This window comes from Nicotiana tabacum, chromosome 19 (genome assembly GCF_000715075.1).
Source record: "Nicotiana tabacum cultivar K326 chromosome 19, ASM71507v2, whole genome shotgun sequence".
Lineage (NCBI taxonomy): Eukaryota > Viridiplantae > Streptophyta > Magnoliopsida > Solanales > Solanaceae > Nicotiana > Nicotiana tabacum.
The window spans coordinates 118,282,674-118,302,798 of NC_134098.1; the positions used below are offsets into that span (position 1 = coordinate 118,282,674).

General features: G+C 35.5%; 1 protein-coding gene across 1 annotated transcript; it reads right to left on the reverse strand.

The window, feature by feature from the left end:
* Positions 1–404: 404 nt before the first annotated feature.
* On the reverse strand, positions 405–3,155 carry LOC142173681 (uncharacterized). The gene is made up of 9 exons (XM_075239301.1): positions 2,853–3,155; positions 2,607–2,768; positions 2,337–2,485; positions 2,073–2,178; positions 1,518–1,889; positions 1,305–1,428; positions 1,007–1,141; positions 753–858; positions 405–561 (listed from the first exon to the last, which is right to left on the reverse strand). Exons 1-9 carry the CDS (start codon positions 3,153–3,155, stop codon positions 405–407), a joined length of 1,614 nt encoding a protein of 537 aa, XP_075095402.1.
* Positions 3,156–20,125: the final 16,970 nt, after the last annotated feature.

Sequence of the window (20,125 nt, forward strand, 5' to 3'; positions counted from 1 at the left end):
ATAGACTATTATGTTGATAGAAAACAGAGTGATCTGCTTCACTTCTAGACATCCCAAATGTTAGGACAACAGAGCTAAATCTGCCAAACCATGCTCTCAGAGATTGCTTGAGGCCATACAATGAACATTTTAGACGATATACTAAGTCTGACTCCCCTTGAGCAACGAACCCAGGAGGTTACTCCATATAATCTTCCTCAGTAAGCTCCACATGTAAGAAAGCATTCTTAATATCTAGTTGATGAAGCGGCCAATGACGCATTGTTGCTACGGAGATAAGCAATCGGACAGATGCAATCTTGGCAACGGGAGAAAATGTGTCACCAGAGTCAAGGCTTGGGTGTATCCTTTGGCAACAAGGCAAGATTTTAGTCGATCAATTATTCCATCTGAACCTACCTTTACTATGTATATCCATCGACATCCAACAGTAGATTTTTCCTCCGGTAACTAGACCAATTCCCAATATTATTGGTTTCTAGAGCAATCATTTCTTCGATCATAGCACCTCTCCACCCTGGATGTTCTAATGCTTCGTCAACAGTTTTTGGTATAGTCACACTAGACAAGGTAGATACAAAGATATAATATAAAGGGACAATCGATGATAACTTAAACAGTTATATCTTACTGGTCTTTGAGTAGTGCGTATACCTTTGTGTATGACAATTGGTGGAGTTACTGCATCTGACGAAGGCATGACTGGAGCAGGTGATGAAGGGGAAAGATATGAGTTATCAGGAGCTACTAACGTATCTGGATCAGGAGTAGTGCTATTGAAATGAGCAGGAAGACGAGCACGACGAGAGTAAACTTGAAGAGAAGGAGGAGCGACCTCAGGGTTGTTTGAAGATTGACCTATGACATAGGAAGATAGGTACTGGCAATACTTGAGGAATCAAATTTCTGCTTGTAGTGTTTAGGGCAAAATAAGGAGATGTCTCAAAGAAGGTTACATATGGAGTAGTAAAATATTTATTTGTTTTTGGATTGTAGCGCTTGTAACCTTTCTGGTAACGAGAGTATCCTCGAAAGACACACTTAATTGATTTTGGTTGGAGTTTGTCATTTCCAGGACTGTGATCATGAACAGAGCAAGTACATCCAAAAGCTTTCAAAGGTAGATGATAAAGATTTTGACCTGGAAAGAGAATGGAGTGAAGACTTTGATGTTGCAACACAGTCGAGGGCATTTTATTGACTAGATAACAAGCAGTGAGTACGGCATCCCCCAAAAACGAAGAGGAACATGATGGTGTGTATAAGTAAGGTTCGCGCAATTTCAATGAGATGCCGGTTTTTACATTCGGCAACTCCATTTTGTTGAGGAGTATATGCACAAGAAGTTTGATGAGTGATTCCCTGAGATGACATAGAATTATCAAAAGGAGATGATAAGTACTCCTTGGAATTGTCACTACGTAATACCTTTACTGAAACACCAAATTAATTATTATCTCAGCACAGAATGTTTGAAAAATAGCAAATAATTCAGAACGATTTTTCTTTAAAAATACCCATATGCAACGAGAAAAGTCATCAATAAAGGTAACAAAATATTGAAACCCTAAACTTGAAACAACACGACTAGGACCCCACACATCTGAGTGAACAATGTCGAACATAGATGAGGCCCTATTATTGACTCTTTTGGGAAACGAAGTGCGAGTATGTTTCCTAAGTTGACAATATTCACATTCAATAGACGACAATGTGGAAAAACTATGAATTAACTTCTGAAACTTTGCAAGACTCAGGTGACCTAATCGGTTGTGGAGAAGATCCGCTAAGGCAGCAGAAGTGAAGGCAACTAAAGGTTGTGATTTGGACAAGTAATATAGTCTTTGTGACTCATATTCTGTTTCAATCATCTTCCCTATACTCCGGTCCTGCACAACAACTTTAGCAAAAAAAGTGATAGAACAATTGAGATTTTTAGTTAATTTGCTAATGAAAACAAAATTAAATGGGTATTCAGGAGAAAATAAAATTGAGTTTAAGGAAATAGAGGGAAGAGGCTGCACTTTCCATACTCCTTTTACTTTAGTTCATGAGCCATTAGCAAGAGTTACTGCAGAGAATGTTGAGGAATGAGTAAAGTTTGAGAAAAGATTCTGATTACCAGAGATATAGTCAAATGTACCAGAATCCAATATCCATGGGCTAATGGGTGAAAACCTGGTCAAACAAGCAAAGGAATTACCAGTTTGTAATATGTTTGATGAAACAGACTGTTGTTTAGCCTCTTGATACTATAAATAATCACTATAATCTTCTCTTGACAAAGTAATAGAATTGGATTATTGACCACCTATATCTTCACGAGTCTGAACTACATGAGCAGCACTGTGATTGTTAGGACGTGCTGGTCAACCGTGCTGTTTCCAACAAGTTTATCGAGTATGACCGGGCTTGTTGCAATAATTGCAGTAAGATCTAGAGCTTTTACCTTTCCCCCTTTGATAGACATTTTGTCCCTGTGGATCTTCATTTTGCACAGCTAACACAGATCTTAGTATCATTTGTTTCTGAATAGATACGCAATAACGAGAAGATACGTCTATAAGGAAAGGAACTATGGGACTTGACAAGATTTGATCCCTTACAGAGCTTAGATCAGATCTAAGACCTTTCAATGCCAAAATCATAAAGAACTTATCTCTTTCCTGCTCTTGCATAGTGATATTTGTAGAAAGTGGCATAAGAGAATCAAAGTATTCCTTCAATGTATCCATTTGTCCTAAATAACTCGTCATATCTTGATTATCCTGCTACAGTTGGATTAGATCTGAGACAACTTTGTATATACGTTGTACGTCATTCGTATACAAAACCTTAGCTTTAGTCCGAACCTTATAGCAAGTTTTACAAGACTGGAATAGTTTGAGTAACTTAGGATCCAAAGAATTCCATATAAGATTACACAATTGTGCATCAATTCGAGTCCACTTAGTTCTTTCACTAGTATCAATATCACTAGCACTTTTGACTAAGTGATCTTCATATCCCTGTCCCATAAACCACATCTCAACCAAAGAAGACCATGGTGTGTAATTATCACTACCTTGTAATCTAACAGTTGTAATAGTGGAAGGATTTGAAATTGAAGTGAAAAATGGTTTAATATCATCTGTTGGTGAAGAATCACTTGCCATTTTGAAATTTTAATTTCAGAAAGGCAAATGTGCAAATGACGTGGGACAGAGAACCAAAGCAAGAGCACTATGTAAGGAAATGGAAAATTCAAGATTTTGTGAAAAAGAAGGCTCGTTAGAAAAAATACCCACCACCTGTAATGAAAAACAGTAAAGTGGGACTTGAAACCAAAAAAAACTTTAGCTAGGGAAAAGCTTATCTGAAGCTAAAACTTTCTTACACCTCACGTGACCCACCAAACAAAGACTCACCAGAACACTCTCAAGTTTTTAATTTTCTCTTTCAACCCCAATTTTAATTCCCTTTCCCCACAGCAATCCGGTAATTGAAAGGTGACTACAATGGCTATGAGAAATGGATGAAAAAGGTGGTGGTTACAGATCTGGAGAATATGAGCCTATTACGTGATTTGACTCAAATGGATAACAAGATCCGAGAACTTTGCCGGAAAAAAAAAGGGACTGATTTTACCAGAACTCTTCTCTGGTTACTGGATCCGGAATGATCGACCCTCACAGACCTGGAATGAAAATTAGAGATGGGTGGAAAAAGCCTAGTGAATAGCGGCTGCCGGAGTAGTCACCGGAAAAGGCTACTTATGGTGGCTCTGATACCATATGAATGATGTAAGTGTATTTCACTTCATACTTCAAAAGGTATATTACACCTAAAATATATACGCAAAGGAAGACACACAAGTCAAGAGTGTATCCCTAAGATCACGCCTCTTTACCTACAATCTTTGACAATATCAGACATACAATCTTACATACAATCTAATATTAAAATACTCTTTGACAAGATCTTAACACTTTCTAAAATCTTGCAGGCAACTTAAGAAAGAAGAGAAATACTTCATGGGAACCTTGATTGTGAACTAAATTAGAAATTGTTTAAATTGAAGTTAGGCTCCAGTGTTTTGCAAATAGGGCAATGTGGTCGTGTCGACCAGGAATCTTTTATCGGTAATCACCATATGCTAATTTCGTTTTTGCTTTGGCACAAAGTCATATAAACTCTCATAAAAAAGTAGCGATTTGCAGAGAGTTAACTGCATTGAAATGCAGGCTTTTAGGGAGAGGGAATTCACTTATTGAAAGGGTGAAAGAGGTAGATTTTCTTATTTGTTTTTAAGCTTCACGTGCAGGCTATATGTAACGGAAGTAGTGGTTTGTGTTACTTGGACTATATGTGCTCAAATTTTGCAAATTAAAAGGACGAAGGGTGCTCAGGGTTATATTTGAAGGACAAAGTTTAACTTACCCTCAAAGATAAGAGATAATTTTGGCTAAAAACTCTATTATTCTAATAGAAGAACATATTTTTATTATTCCTTTGCATAACAAGAAAGTTCGATATTTTGAAATTGAAAACGAACAGGAAGTTAGAGAGATAAAAAATATAAAAACGTCAGCTCTTTCAACTCCAAGGATGATTGCAAGAATAGCCTTGGAAGTGGGCAATCTTGATTTTTTTGACACAATTTTTACCGTGACAAAACTTCAAGTTTAATAAGTATTGCCCCTCGCTTGCCTCATGGTCTAACATTTTTGAATTTTTACCTTAAAAGTTTGTCCATGGGACAAGCGGAAGTCAAAAAATCAAAACTGTCCATTCTTAGGGTCATTGAGTGTAATTTCCTTTCTAAGTAGATCAAAATTTTGAGTTTGGCTATATCGATGGCTAGTGGCGACAACCTGGAGGAAGATGAAGCTTGAAACAAATAGTAAACAAGAAGATTTAGTCCATACGACTAATTTAACCATTCTAAAAAACTCGAATACTTTACCGTAAAGAGGGCGAAATACAAATAGAAAAACGGAAAATTAATCTTTTCGGACTTCATATTTGAAATTGCGATTAATTCAATGTTTGATCAAATGAAACTTGGTAAATTGACAGTTAAAAAAATAAAATTGGACTGTCTTTTAGCAGTCAAATGAAGTATCAACGTAAGACGGATGTAATACATAAAAGTTCCATACAACAACTGTTCCTCATTTATACGTATTTTGAGCCAAAAACGAATAACGAATTAAAATCCTACCTTGTTTCTCGACCATATTTAAAATCTACTGATACGAACTAAAGTTCAATAGAAGTGATGAAAATTGTCGCACATCAAATATATAGAAGCTTCCTCAGGTGTTCCTTCAACTGCATAACAAACTTTATGGATAGACACGGCGTCCGCAAATTTAAAATATAAATTATCTGCCACACATCGTCTTCTTCTAATTGTGTCTCATCCCCACCATCTTAAAATAGCTTTTTTGAATCAACTTCACATACGAGATTTGAGGTTTTCAAATTTACACCTTTGAATTTGCAGTTGGACTATATCTAAACCCGCGGTGAAGAAAGTTCAAGTTTAAACTTAAAGTTTGAAAGTTAAGTTTTAATAGAGCCCAATTTCATGCTGAAGGTTTAAATTTGAACTTTGACTTTTCAAATTTTAACCCTTGGATATTAAGTTAGATTTTGGTAGAGTGCAATTTCGGTCAAACCTTTAGAAGAAGCATGTTCAGTTTGGAGTTTGCCAAAACTGATTAAATTTTAAATAATTTTAAAAATCGATATATTTTAAATAGAGGTGCTGCAAGCGGTTATTTAGTATCATTTTCAGCAGGAATATTACTCAAAATACAAATTTAAATTCAAGCAAACAAGTTTATTTTTATTTAGAAAGAAAGAAAGAAAGAGCTCAATCTCTCTGTCTCAGAATCCTAATTAAGATTGCTTTCTTTAGTAAAGCAAGTGAGAAAAGATGAAGCCGGACAATTTAAAATAACTAGCTGTGGAATCACATGGCAAATAAATAAATTAAACAGTCAAGAAAGAGAGAGAAAATCAAAGCACTCCATGTCCTGTAAGGAAATTGGCTAAATTCCAGTGAATACACACGGAGGATGTCGGTTTCGATTGTAACACAGGTTGTTGAACTCTAACTCCTTTTGTACCACGAATAAGGGATAATTAATCATGAAATTAAATTTGAGATAAATTTATCTTACGTTTAGTTGGAATAAAATCGCGATATAACTAATTTCGTGAAATTATAGTGTTATTTTTATCTTTATGGGAGGGTGTGATAATTAACCCGAAATAATTAATCTTGGAATAACTTATTTCCCAAACAACCTAACGACAACAAAATAAAATATAATATATTGTTGGGACGAAATAAGGTGATGATCCATGAAAGGCATCAACATTGCACTGCTTGCCAAAGCCCAAAGGATAAGTTAAAAAAAATGATACAGACATCAAGAAAGGCATCACGTTGTTTAATTTACTAGATCCCTCATGCCTCATGCAAATATTTGCTACTCCATTTAATACCGTTTCACATCAGCAAAACCTTTCAACTTTCCTTTCTGGTCAGTCTCAAAATAATGAGAAGTCAAATAATGTTTTGCCAGCTTTTCTTGATCCTGCTACTCTCCATCTGCTGTAGAATGAATGATGTAGATGCGGCTAATTCCAGCAAATGTCTTGAGGATCAGAAGATGTTGCTGCTGCAGCTCAGAAATAACCTTACTTATGATTATGAGGCATCCCTCAAGCTGGCAACATGGGAAAAGAAGATTGATTGCTGTCAATGGCAGGGTATCACCTGCAATGGTGCAGTTCAAGTTATTGGTCTTGATCTCAGCTATGAATCCTTCTCGGGCAGTATCAATAATTCTGCATTAGCTAATCTAAGTTTCTTTCAGTTATCGTTCTTGATTGGAACGATTTATCTGCTCCAATTCCAGAATTCTTTGCGGACTTCTCCCATCTAACTGTCTTGAGTCTAAGATCTTGCAATTTGACAGGAGAAGTTGAAAACATTGTAAGATACAGAAAATGAAGGGATTTGATTAGGGTTTCGAATGTATTTTCAGAGAGAGAAAGAGCACTATTTTATTATCTATGTGAAGAATAATGACCCGATCGGTCTTACAAACAGCTACCATACTCTATTTACATATAGTTTGGGCCTAAAACTACTAACCCGGCAATATTGTTACCACTAAATACAAATACCTGCAAAACCAGTCCAATATACAAAGTGGCCCAAAATAAACAAATTAAATAAACAGCTGCTACTATAACTATTTGTGCTTTGGTTTAGAAAGTACTCCATTAAATCAATACCACCCCCCCCCCTCCCCCCAATTTGGAGGGGGAGACCACCTTCAACTTGCACAAAAAATGATGATGGAGGGCACCAGGGAGAGGCTTAGTGAGAATATTAGCCAGCTGTTGAGAAGTAGGCACATGAGAAAGGTGAATCAGACCATCATGGAGCTAGGTCCGGATGAAATGGCAATCCACTTCGATGTGCTTGGTTCGTTCATGAAAAACAGGGTTCCTAGCAATGTGCAAAGCAACCTGATTATCATAAAAGACAGAAATGGGAAGAGAAGCAGTGAGACCAAAGTCAGACATCAACCTGGAAAACCAAGTAAGCTCGGCAACGACTTTGCTAAGGGCCTTGTATTCAGCCTCAACAGAAGATAGAGAAACAACTGGCTGCTTTTTGGATTTCTAGCTAATGAGACAACCACACAAAATTACACAAAACTCTATGACTGATCTACGAGTGTGAGGGCAGGTAGCCCAGTCACTATCTGAATATGCATGCATAGATAGAAAAGTCAGGAGAAGATGAGTAAAACAGTCCTAAATCCACAGTCCCTTTGAGATATCTCAAGACATGGAGAGCGGCAGTCATGTGTGGAACTCTAGGACTCTTCAAGAATTGACTCAAATGTTGTACAACAAAACATATATCAGAACGTGTATGTGTAAGAAAAATAAGCTTGCCCACCAAACTCCTATACTGATCAAGGAAATGTAATAAATCACCAGTATCTGCATGCAACTTACAGTTGAGCTCTAAGGGGCATACAACAGGGGACACAACATTACAGTCAAATTGCTGAAGTAGGTCAGTAACAAACTTCTTCTGATTTAGAATAACCCCACCAGGGATAGAAGAAACCTCAATACCCAAGAAGTAGTGTAAGGAGCCCAAGTCCTTTATTTTAAACTGAGCATCCAAAAACTGCGTTAAGGCAGAAATTTCAGCAATGTCATCCCCAGTAATGATAATGTCATCCACATAAACTGCTAATAGGACCAAGTTGCCAGGAGCACCTTTGATGAACAAGGAATAGTCATTGAGTGAGTAAGTATATCCCCTGGAATAGAGAGCTTGAGAGAGCTTGGCATACCACTGCCTTGATACCTTTCTTAACCCATAAAGAGATTTCCTCAATTTGCACACAAGAGGGGCAGAACCAGAGAGAGCAAAAATAGTCAAACCCTGGGGTAACTTTATGTAGACCTCCTCATCTAGATCTCCATGAATGAAAGCATTATTGACATCTAAATGGGAAAGAGACCAACTATGCTTGATAACCACAACTACTAAGCATTTAACAGTAGACATTTTGATGACAGGAGAAAAAGTTTCGGTGAAGTCAACTCCCTCAACATGAGTATCCCCCCTAATGACAAGTCTAGCCTTGTACCTCTCCACACTCTCATCAGCTTTGTACTTGATTTTGTAGACCTATTTGCAACCTATAGGTTTCTTACCAGAAGGTAGGGGCACAATGTCCCAAGTGTGATTAGCATCCAAGGCATCAAATTTCTTTCTCATGGCATCCTGCCAGGCTGGAACTGAGGCAGCTTGAGAGTAGCCGAAAGGTTCAGTTTCCACGGGTGGTAAAGAGGAAGAACCAGAAAAGGAAGAAAGCTGACAAACATAATCCTTCAAGTAAGAAGGAGCAGCATATTGCCTGGAAGATTTTCTAAGTGTTGGGGAGGAGGAGGGATAGATAAATGAGAGGACATATCAGGATGAATATGTTGTAAAGGAGAATGCAGAGGAGAAGTAGAAGGTGAAGATACATCAGGAGAAAAAGGAGAAGGAGGAGGAACATGAGGAAGAGAAGGCATAGGGTCTTGATAAAGGACATGAGAAGATAGAAAAGATAGGAATGATGAAGGAACGAAAGAAGTAGGAGCAACAAAAGGGAAATATGTTTCATGAAAAATGACATCCCTAAAGACAAAACACTTCTTAGAGGCTAAGTTGTATAGCTTGTATCCCTTTTTAGCAAAAGGATAACCTATAAAGACACATGGAATGACCCTAGGCTGCAGCTTATCTCTTTGAAAAATAGAAATAATGGCATAAGCCAGGGAACCAAAGCTCTTTAAGTGAGAGTAAATGGGAGGTTGCCCATATAGAATCTCATAAGATGACTTGTTTCTAAGGATTCTGGATGGAATTCTGTTTATCAAGTATGTAGTAGTGAGAAGACAATCTCCCCAAAAGGTGACAGGTAGTTTGGATTGAAACAATAAGGCTTTACAGGCTTCAAGAAGTGTTCTGTATTTCCTTTCAACAACCCCATTTTGTTGTGGGGGTGTGAGGACATGTATTTTGGTGAATGATACCAAGTTGGCTGAAAAATGAAGAACCAGCATTGCTGGAGCCTAATTCCAAAGCATTGTTACTTCTAATAGTTTGAACTTTTGCATTGAATTGGGTTTTGAAGATGGCTAAGAAAGCCTTAATCATATAGAAAGCATTATTTTTTGAACCCAGTAGATGAGTCCAGGTGGTCCTGGAGAAGTCATCAATAATTGTAAGAAAGTACCTTGAACCAGAGGAAGTAGGTGTATGACAGGGTACCCATGTATCAATATGAATCAATTGAAAAGTGCTGGTCGTACTAATTGAGCTATCAGGAAACGAAAGTCTAGTTTGTCTAGCCATAGGACAAATAGAATAAGGGAAAGATTGCCTAGAATAAAGAGAAGAAGACAAAACAGAAATATATTTCATATTTGCAAAAGGAATGTGTGCCAATCTTTGATGCAAATAAAGTTCATATCATTCATAGCAGCATTATTACACAAAGAGGAACTAGTACTGGAAACATTCTTAGAACCAGAAGGAAAAATAGATTTGCAAGATTCAACTACAGGGCATATAGGAACAATGCTGCATGAATTTGAACTAGAAAAAATTGAAGAATCTGATGGTTGCACCCAAGTGAACTTGTACAGGCCATCCTCCTCTTTACCAAGATCCAGAGGCATCTTCAGAGAAGGGACATATAACATGTGCAATAGACAAGAAGTAGCAGTGAATAATACTATGCAATGTAGTTGTTTGATTAACTTATGAACAGAAATTAAGTTGTGTTGAAAGGAAAGAATAAACAACACATTATGAAGAATGATTGAAGGAGTCAAAGCAAAAGAACTAGTAGAGGTCACTTTCACTTTGTATCCATTAGGAAGAGTTACAAGGTAAGGAATAGTTAAAGGTGTAATATCAAAAAGTAGTTCTTTATTAGAAGTCATGTGATCAGAAGCATCTGAATCTATTATCGAGGTGACATAATTATTTTGAGTAAGCAAGCAAAGATTAGAATCAGAAACTGGACTTTCAGTTAATAAAGTAACAGCAAAATTAGTAGAGCACATGAGATTGGTTTGGGTATTGGAAGAATTCCCCATATGAGACTGTTGCAACAAATTCATCAATTGATCATATTGCTGCTTGGTCAGACCTGGGATAATGGATCCCTAACCATCAACATTAGAAGCAGCATTGATTCCCTCATCTAAAGTGCCAGCAGATTTAAAAACACTGCATTCAGAGTTAGTATGTGTTGCAGTAGATACATGAGAGATAGCCCTTTTACCCTTATTAAACTTGGGACTTTGTGGATACCCATGGAGTTTATAATATTTTTTAACCAGATGTCCAGATTTCTTGTAATATTTACAGAACAGGGGTGCTCTATTCTGATAAAAGTTAATTCTTGGTGCATATGGTCTGGGAGGAGGAGGATTGGAAGTGGCACTAGGATTGAAACCAAAACCAGGCTTAATCTGTATACTAACATTGAAGGACATGGATTCAGGATTGAACAGAGAGTTGGACTGGACTTGCCTCTGCTTTTCATCATTAAGAAGGATGTTATAAGCACAGTCAAGGCTAGGTGGAGGTTGTATCATAATAAGATTGCTCCTCACCCCTTATATGTTTCATTCAACCCCATGAGGAACTGAAATAGTCTATTATCATCATCCTCTTGCAGAATACCAGGCTTTGCAGCACAAGTACATCTTTGTCCATGGTTAGTACACATCACTCCCAACTCATCCTATAACCTCTTCAGTTTATTAAAGTATGAATCTATATCTAATGCACCTTGGGAAGTATATGTAAGTTCCCTTTTTAGTTCAAATATTTTGATCCTATTTGCAGTCCCATACCTAGTTTGTAATTGCACCCAAATACTCTGAGCAGTCTTAGAATATTACACACTTTCAGCTATCTCAGGGGATAATGAGGCTGCCAACCATGATATTACCATGTTGTTGCACTTATACCATAATTTTAGTTCAGACCCAGTAGTAAGAGGTCAAGGACATGTACCATCAACAAAAGCTATCTTGTTTTTAGCAGATAAAGCAACTATCATCTTTCTCCTCCAACCCCCAAAACCACTACCCGAAAAAGAAGCAGGAACTAATGAAATACCAGGAATATCAGAGGAATGTCCAAACAGGGGAATTGAGGGATCAGGGAAAAAAGTATCAGTGGATCCCATGGTTATCACACAGTATCGATAAAACGACGAGTACAGGGAACAAAATTGCAACAAAGATTTCAACAAGAAAAACTACATGCAGCAGTCCTAAACACAAGAAGAGGAACGAATTTTCCCAACTTTTTCGCTACTAGAGAAGAACGACCTTCAGATGACGGAAACCATATGTAACCCTAGCTCCAAACACTGAGCAAATCAGAGTCATGAACACTTGTCAAGTTTCAACCTAAAACGCCGGAAAATAACCCTAACTCTGGTCTAGAGTGCAGATCGATAAAAAGTTGCTCCTTTTGAAAGAAAAATCTCCGAGTTTTTGAACAATCGAAGACCAAAACATTCAACCAAAATTGACCGGGGTAGGATCGGAAGAACGAGTAGCTCGAGATGCACCAGAATCATCGCTTTGATACCATGAAAATATTGTAAGATGAGAAAAAAATGAGGGGATTTGATTAGGGTTTCGAATGTATTTTCAAAGAGAGAAAGAGCTCCATTTTATTATCTGTGTAAAGAATAATGACCCGATCGGTCTTACAAACAGCTACCATACTCTATTTATAGTTTGGGCCTAAAACTACTAACCCGGCAATATTGTGACCACTAAATACAAATACCTGCAAAACTAGCCCAATATACAAAGTGGCCCAAAACAAACAAATTAAATAAACAGTTGCTACTGTTGTGTAACTATTTGTGCTTTGGTTTAGAACTCCATTAGATCTACCTCAGAAAATATTCCAAGTACCAACTTTGCAGACAATTGACTTGTCAAACAATTATGTGCTTGGGGTTCTTTACCTGAATCTCCTTCAAATGCATCTTTACAGAGTCTGGTTCTTAGCTATACAAATTTCTTATGAAGTTTACCCAAGTCCATTGGGTTCCTTAGTAACTTGATCTTTTGGGTTGCAATTTTACAGGTCAAATCCCATCTTCTATAGAAAATCTTACCCAGCTTCGTTATCTGGATTTCTCCCAGAATCTCTTTATTAATTGGATCAGTGCTATCCTTTAGGCAATCCAAAAATCTTACCATGATAAATTTTCAACGAAATAATTTCTCCGGTGAGATTTTGTCCTCTCACTGGGTTGGCCTTGAGAATCTTATAGCCCTTATTTTGCGTGAAAATTCACTTTCTGGGCTAATTCCAGCATCACTGTTTTCCTTACTGTCACTTCAGTTCTTAGATTTGTCCGCCAACAATTTTACTGGCCAAATAACTGAAGTACATTTTGTGACTTCTTCTCAACTAAGAAAGCTTTATTTGGTTGGCAATAACTTGGAAGGGCCAATACCAGGGTTTTTCTTTGAGCTATGCCATCTACAAGAACTTGCACTTTCTTACAACAAATTCAATGGTACTGTACAGTGGAAAAAGTTCACAAAGCTTAAGAACCTTGTTGCTCTTGTTCTGTCCTACAATAGGTTATCAGTTTGTTGACACAAATATAAGTGAATCAGAACTCGCGTTGCTCCCCCATTTGAGTATCTTAAGGTTGGCCTCTTGTAATCTGTATAATATTAATTTCCTTAAGAAGCAATCTGAGTTGACGTTGTTAGATCTGTCGATCAACCATATCAAAGGTGAAATTCCAAACTGGATATGGGATGGAGGTCTCACTGATCTGAATCTATCTCGTAATTAGTTCACACACTTGCAGGAGCCTTACAGAGTTCGCAATATAGATTCCCTGGATCTACATTTGAATCTGCTTACGGGGGAAATTCCATTACCACCACGTACAGCTTTATACCACCAGCAATAAATTTACTACTAGTAGGCAATCACCTCGCAAGTGCCGTGTTCCTCTCAATTACAAACAACACAATCAGTGGAACTATCCCTTCTTCAATCTGTAGCGCGGCCAATCTTGAAGTACTTGATTTGTCCAGCAAGAAATTGAGTGGCAAAATACCAGCATGTTTAGCTAAACAAAGCAGCCGTAGTTTGAAAGTGCTGAACTTTGGAAGAAACAATGTCAGGGTAATTTACCTGAAAACTTTTCAGAGAAGTGTAGCTTGGAGACCATAGATCTAAGGCAAAATCACTTGGAAGGGAAGATTCCTCGGTCTTTATCCAATTGCAGGAAACTGAAGGTGTTAAACTTGGGAAACAACAAGATAACTGATACCTTGCCCTACTGGTTGAAGAGCTTTTCAAATCTCCACGTACTTGTGCTACGCTTCAATAATTTTCATGGCAACATTGGTTGCTCTAGGGTCAATTACACCTGGCCTGCTCTCCAAATAATTGACCTAGCTTCCAATAATTTCAGTGGCATTCTACCAAGAAATATATTCTTGGATATGGAAGCTATGAATATTGACTCAGTGGAAGCACATCCACGCCTTGATCATCTGCATTTTCAGTCTGAATTAGCGTCAATAGCTTATTAATAGGACACAGTCACTCATTCTTTTAAAGGACGAGAAGTCACCATAGGAAAAATTCTTGTTATCTTCAACTCCATTGACCTGTCGAATAACAGTTTTATTGAAGGCATACCAGAGACAGTCGGAGAGCTCAAATCTCTTCATCTTCTCAACTTGTCCCACAGTTTTATTGAAGGCATACCAGAGACAGTCGGAGAGTTCCTTGTTTTCATCCACTACATACGCAGGGGCGAAGACTTGAAAGAAGTGGGGAAAAAAATTCGACAAAGGTGTTCAATAAATGTTATACACCTCTAGAATCTAATATTTTATCTATATACACAGTATAATTTTTCGACAAAAAATGGTCAATTTGACCACCTCGTACATACGTACCTTTTTCAAACTAATAGGTCTACTGAATCATCAGCTATTAGATCTATGATGCTAATATTGTTATGCTCGCCTAATTTTTAGTTATTTTGGGGTAGACTATAAATAGGCTTCTTCTTAGTGGTGTATGAAAATTGTGATAAGTGAAGGAGAAGATCCTAATTAATTGTTCCAACATAAAAATGGAGTTTTACAGTGGATGAAATATATTATCGTGGTGGAGCTTTAGATTTATCGACAATTTATCCAACTTTATTCTTTAATCATGTATATTGTTGTGCTGCTGAAAAAACACAGACCAAAAGTATTACCACTGCCCGAGCGAGACATCTGTATCTCACCTTCAAATCTTAATTTTCATTTGTCAATTATACATGTATTTTCACCAATACTTTTAAGTAGATTTGATGACTACAATCGGAAAATGGACAAATATCAGTATTGGAGATCTCAACGTGTCAATTTTTGTACGCTTCAAATTTATTAACTTAACTATACCAGATGGGATATGTTCCATACATTTTTTAATCTGAATGTACTAATTAGTATTTTAATTCAATTTGATTCTGTTAATTAAGCTCCACAAGGATAATTTTCGTTAGCTGAGCAGTTATGAAAACTTGCCAATTACACAAAAGAGGAAACAACCTTTTCATTTACGATTATTCACATGCCAAAAGTCAACCAAACTAGAGCAGCATCCTCTGTCTGAAACTGTGTCAATTAGTCCCTGGATGCATGTAGGCAACCGCCTACCAAGTCTAGAAGGCAAAAAAGACAAATAATGTAATATTCTAATTGGAGAACTATCTTTTCTATAATCAGTTCACAAAATAACAAAGTTTGATCTCCTTTAATTTGCTTTTCTTATAAAAAGAATAATATTATATCGAGTTTGTTTATGTCGAAGACAATAGCAATGGAGAAATAAATATATAAAGATAAAGCTTGATATAGATAAGCTAGAAGTTAATCTTAATTTATGAAGATAAATCTCGACATAAATCAAAATCTATTATTCCATACTATTAACTTAACCACTTAGTTACCGTAGAGTGGACGAAAATACAAGTGGAAAAGAACACTGATTCTTTTGAACTCACAGATTGAAAAATGCGATCCAAAGTTTGATCAAATTCTGGAACTTAGTAAAATTGACTCATGAAAAATGATTAGTAGTTAATATTCGGTTTGTTCTTATTTCTTATATCAATATAAAATATTAAGACAATAAATATTTACACACTTTAACATTACATAATTGGTGTAATTTTTAATTGATGTACTGAATGTGAGAATAAATTAAAGTGGGGCTCACATAGTATACTTATGTGCAAAGTAGGGGTATATAGGTCGGGTTGGTTTAGATTTTTCAATTATCAAACCAAACCAATGGTGTCGGGTTTTTTAATTTATAATCCAAACCAAACCAACAAAGTCGGGTTTTTCAATCTCGATTTTTCTCGGGTTTTCGGGTTTTTCCCGGTAAAGTCTTCATAACATAAAATATGTAACTTGTGCTCCAAATATTTCTTAGGTCCTAGTAAAATACAACTATATAATGGGTTTTCCAAATAACTAATACAATAATATGAGATAAGTCATAGCATTATACTAAAATATTCAATAACAAAGATAAAATAATAAAAAAATAAAAAAAATATTGCTAATTAATAAGCCATAATGAAAATTAACATAATCTAAAAATACTACTATATAGGTCATGCTAAAATAAGTATAGCTAATAAGACTAATATTAATTACATAACTAAGCACTAAAGAAAAAGATAAACTAAGTTATGCATTTTCATTATAAACCAATGTAAAACTAAAATAATTATCCAACACTATCGTCATTCCTAGTATTGAACTGAATTTCTTTTGTTAGTATTAGTATTGATTTGAACTTTGTTTGACTTACTATATTTATCGGCTATAAAATTTATTTACCATTCAAGAATATTAAGTTTAAACTTAAAATAATACGTTAAAAGATAAAACTGTAAAAAAGTTTAAGAAATATTTATAAATTACACTATAATAAATATTTATATGTATAAAATATTTTTAAAAATTATATAAATGTACTATCGGGTTGGTTTGGTTTCGATTTGACTTTTTTAATTTAAAACAAACCAAACCAAATCAATTGTGATTGGGTTTTATTTTTCAATACTAAACCATATCAGAATTTTTTTCCGATTTGATTCGAATTATCAGTTTGGTGCGATTTATCGATTTTATTGCAAAGTAATGTAAATTGTAAAATGATGTGCAGGAGTAACAAATTTTAAGTGGGGCCCATGGATCATGGTAGGACGTGTAAATGGCAAATATAAGGGGTTCCACTATTTCAATATCTCTTCACACGTGTTCCTGGTAAGTGGTGTCAGGTGTGCTTATTTTGTCCACTAAAATAGATAAGGAAGAGTATTAAGGCATAAATTGAGATGTTTGGACTTTTCTGTCAAGAAGCTCCTGCGGTTCTCCCTTATTAATAGCAGTTAATTAATACAAATTAATCATCTTCTTGTACTTATATGTCTCTTTCCCACCCTCTTAAAATCTATATATTTATATAATTGAGGGACATTGGCCCGGTGATGTAGCACTAGGGCTGGCAAGTGGGCCGGTCCCGGGCCTAAACGGGCCAAGTGGGCCGGTCCAAACGGTCTCGGGCTGGCCCAAATTAAACGGGGCCAACGGGCCCGGACCTAAACGGGCTTTTTCTAAGCACCGTCCCGGGACCGGGACCGTTTGGTCCCGGGCTAAACGGTCCCGGGCCGCGGGCTAAGTGGGCTATAAGATGTATATATATATATATATATATATATATATAAGCTATATTCGATAAGCTATATATACATCTTATATACTATATATAAGATGTATATATAGTATAGTATAGTATATATAGTATAGTATATATATAAGCTATATTCGATAAGCTATATATACATCTTATATACTATATATAAGATGTATATATAGTATAGTATATATATTAAATGTATATATAGTATATATATATAAGCTATATATACAACTTATATACTATATATAAGTATGTATATATAGTATAGTATAGTATAGTATATATATTAGTCTAAAGACAAAAGGATGTTAAAAATAATATCTAAGTCTAAAGACAAAAATATTATAAAGAGATATGCCTTGTAATTTTATTATAGCATAAAAAAATATGGCAATATCTTTCTTAGTCTTCATCCCCCTATGGAATGAGCACAACAAGATGCTAATACCACCATTGAGAAGAAAAAGAAACTAATCAAGATGTGCCAAAATATAAGTTACATAATACATACTAATTTTTGTTCATACATGTTACATGGTATCTCTTACAAACTTTATAAATCTATCAAGGTCCGGAGGAATTTCCGTTGGTGGTGGCGGAAAAGTTGCTTGGTCATCGCTTACATGTGCATTAAATGTTGAGTTTATGGGGTTTCTATATTCATATGCAACAACCAAACTTTCATACATGTAATTCCATCTAGTTGGACAAGGTTTAGGAACCTTTCTTTCTCTTAGGCCAAATTCATCGCATCCTTGACAAATACATCTAACATGAAAAATATCACTAAATGTAGGATTTAGCGTAGTGGTAAGCAAGGCTATAGCATTTGTGTTACTAGTAGCATTATCCATTGAAATTGACATCATTTTATCACTAATGCAAAAATATCTACAAATATCTTTAACTGTGCTAGCAATAAACTGCCCTATGTGACGTGAATTAATTATTCTATAAGAAATAATGCGCTTTTGAATTATCCAATCCTCATCAATCTAATGACTGGTAACAATAAGGTAATCACAGTCGTTACCACTTCTACCAATATCAGTTGTAATAGCAACACGACAATTTATATGAGTAAATAAATAGCGCAAATATTGTTCATATTCATGTTTATATTTATAAATATCGCTTTTTACGGTTGTGCGAGGAAAACCTTTATAAGTAGGATTAAAAAAAATTCTAATAATTTTTCACAAATTTTTCAATTCACCAACTTCACAATTGTTTCACAAATTGTAACAATAAAGTAAGCAATAGTAGCAATTATAGAAAAAAATTAGAGAGAGATTGTGATAGATTGATAATTTTGTAAGAAAAAATGAAAGAATGATGGGGTATTTATAGTTAAAAATAGGGAAAAAGTATAATTATAAAAAGTTTGGGATTAAAACAAAGTTGGGGGGTTAAATGGCTATGGGGAGGGTTAAATGGCTATTTTATAAATAGCCAACAATTATTTTTGACAGCCCAACGACTATATCTTTTTTAAAAAAAAAATAGCCGTTTGGCCCGCGATCCCGGGCCGGTCCAGGGCCTAGACCGGCCCACTTGCCACCCTTATGTGGCACTATCATAAATTAGGAATTCTATTTATCTTTTTTCTCAATCTTTTTGTTATTTTTTCTTATTTTTCCCATTTAAATGCTATTTTAAAAAGAGAAAGAAGGAAGTGACTCTTTAAATGGTTGTGTCTGTTACTATAATAACTAACCCCTTTCAATTTGACACAACGTTTAGTTTAATAACTTTTTGTTTTATAAAAGAAATTCTTATCATTTTAAATCTCAATTGCCTGCCCATTCCAGATTCCTATTCTTTGCGTGAGAAATATAAACATATTCCTTAACCATTCTGCCAAATATTCTTAATTAAAAGTCTTATACTACTGCGCAAACGTCTTCCTCCTGTTGGATTGTCTTTTGTATTAGAAGGAGTTTCAAAACCTAACGTTGATGCCCCCAACCGTTCCAATATCTCTCCAAGCAATAATTGACTTAGCCAATCTCTTGCCAGGCATCGTTATAGAATCTCCCCTCTTTTTTTTTTTTTGTTAAATGAAATGCTTCATATCATATATTTCACACTTGAAAATAACTATAGATTACTTCATGCACGCAAATATGATATATATTTGAGATCACACATAGTAAATATTTACTCTAACATTAAATTTTACAGATACTAAGTTTCATAAAACACAAGGCTAGGAAATTAAAGAGTGAGTAGTGTAATGAAATTGAACCGGTTTTATTGTCGCTTTTTTTTCTTCACTAATTGCTTTAACGTGATGACTATTATCATATCAAGATTAAAATCGTTACCTTTTTTGGGCCGATACTTGAGTATCATCTCACATATCCCACATTGAAGATTGCAGCAAACACACAAGATATCCTGCAAAATGAACTACTTTGAATTGTCCCAAACTCGAGCATCATAATCGCCGCATCACTTGGGGATAGTTCAATACCTTCCCTGAGGTTTTGTCCATGATTCATCATAATACAATGCCTGTAGTACTCAAGAATTAAAAGTTGAATTCCTTGATAGAGTTAAAGTTTTCCTATCTTACCTACTATAACTTAACTTCTCTAAGAAATAGGCTAAATGTATTTATAAAGTAGTAATCTGTATTGCATAATTCAAACTTCATGCATGATAGTAATATCATATGGTTAGTGGTTATATTTGTTACCTCTGTTACCAAAAGAAATTTATCGATTGACATATACATATAACTTGAATAATTAT

Coding starts and splice junctions, on each gene's coding strand:
- LOC142173681 (XM_075239301.1), bottom strand. CDS start 3,155: ATGGCAAGTGATTCTTCACCAACAGATGATATTAAACCATTTTTCACT. Junction 2,486..2,606: donor TTAGATCTGATCTAAGCTCT/GTAAGGGATCAA, acceptor TGCAAAATGAAG/ATCCACAGGGACAAAATGTC. Junction 1,142..1,304: donor ACAAAATGGAGTTGCCGAAT/GTAAAAACCGGC, acceptor TTCTCTTTCCAG/GTCAAAATCTTTATCATCTA.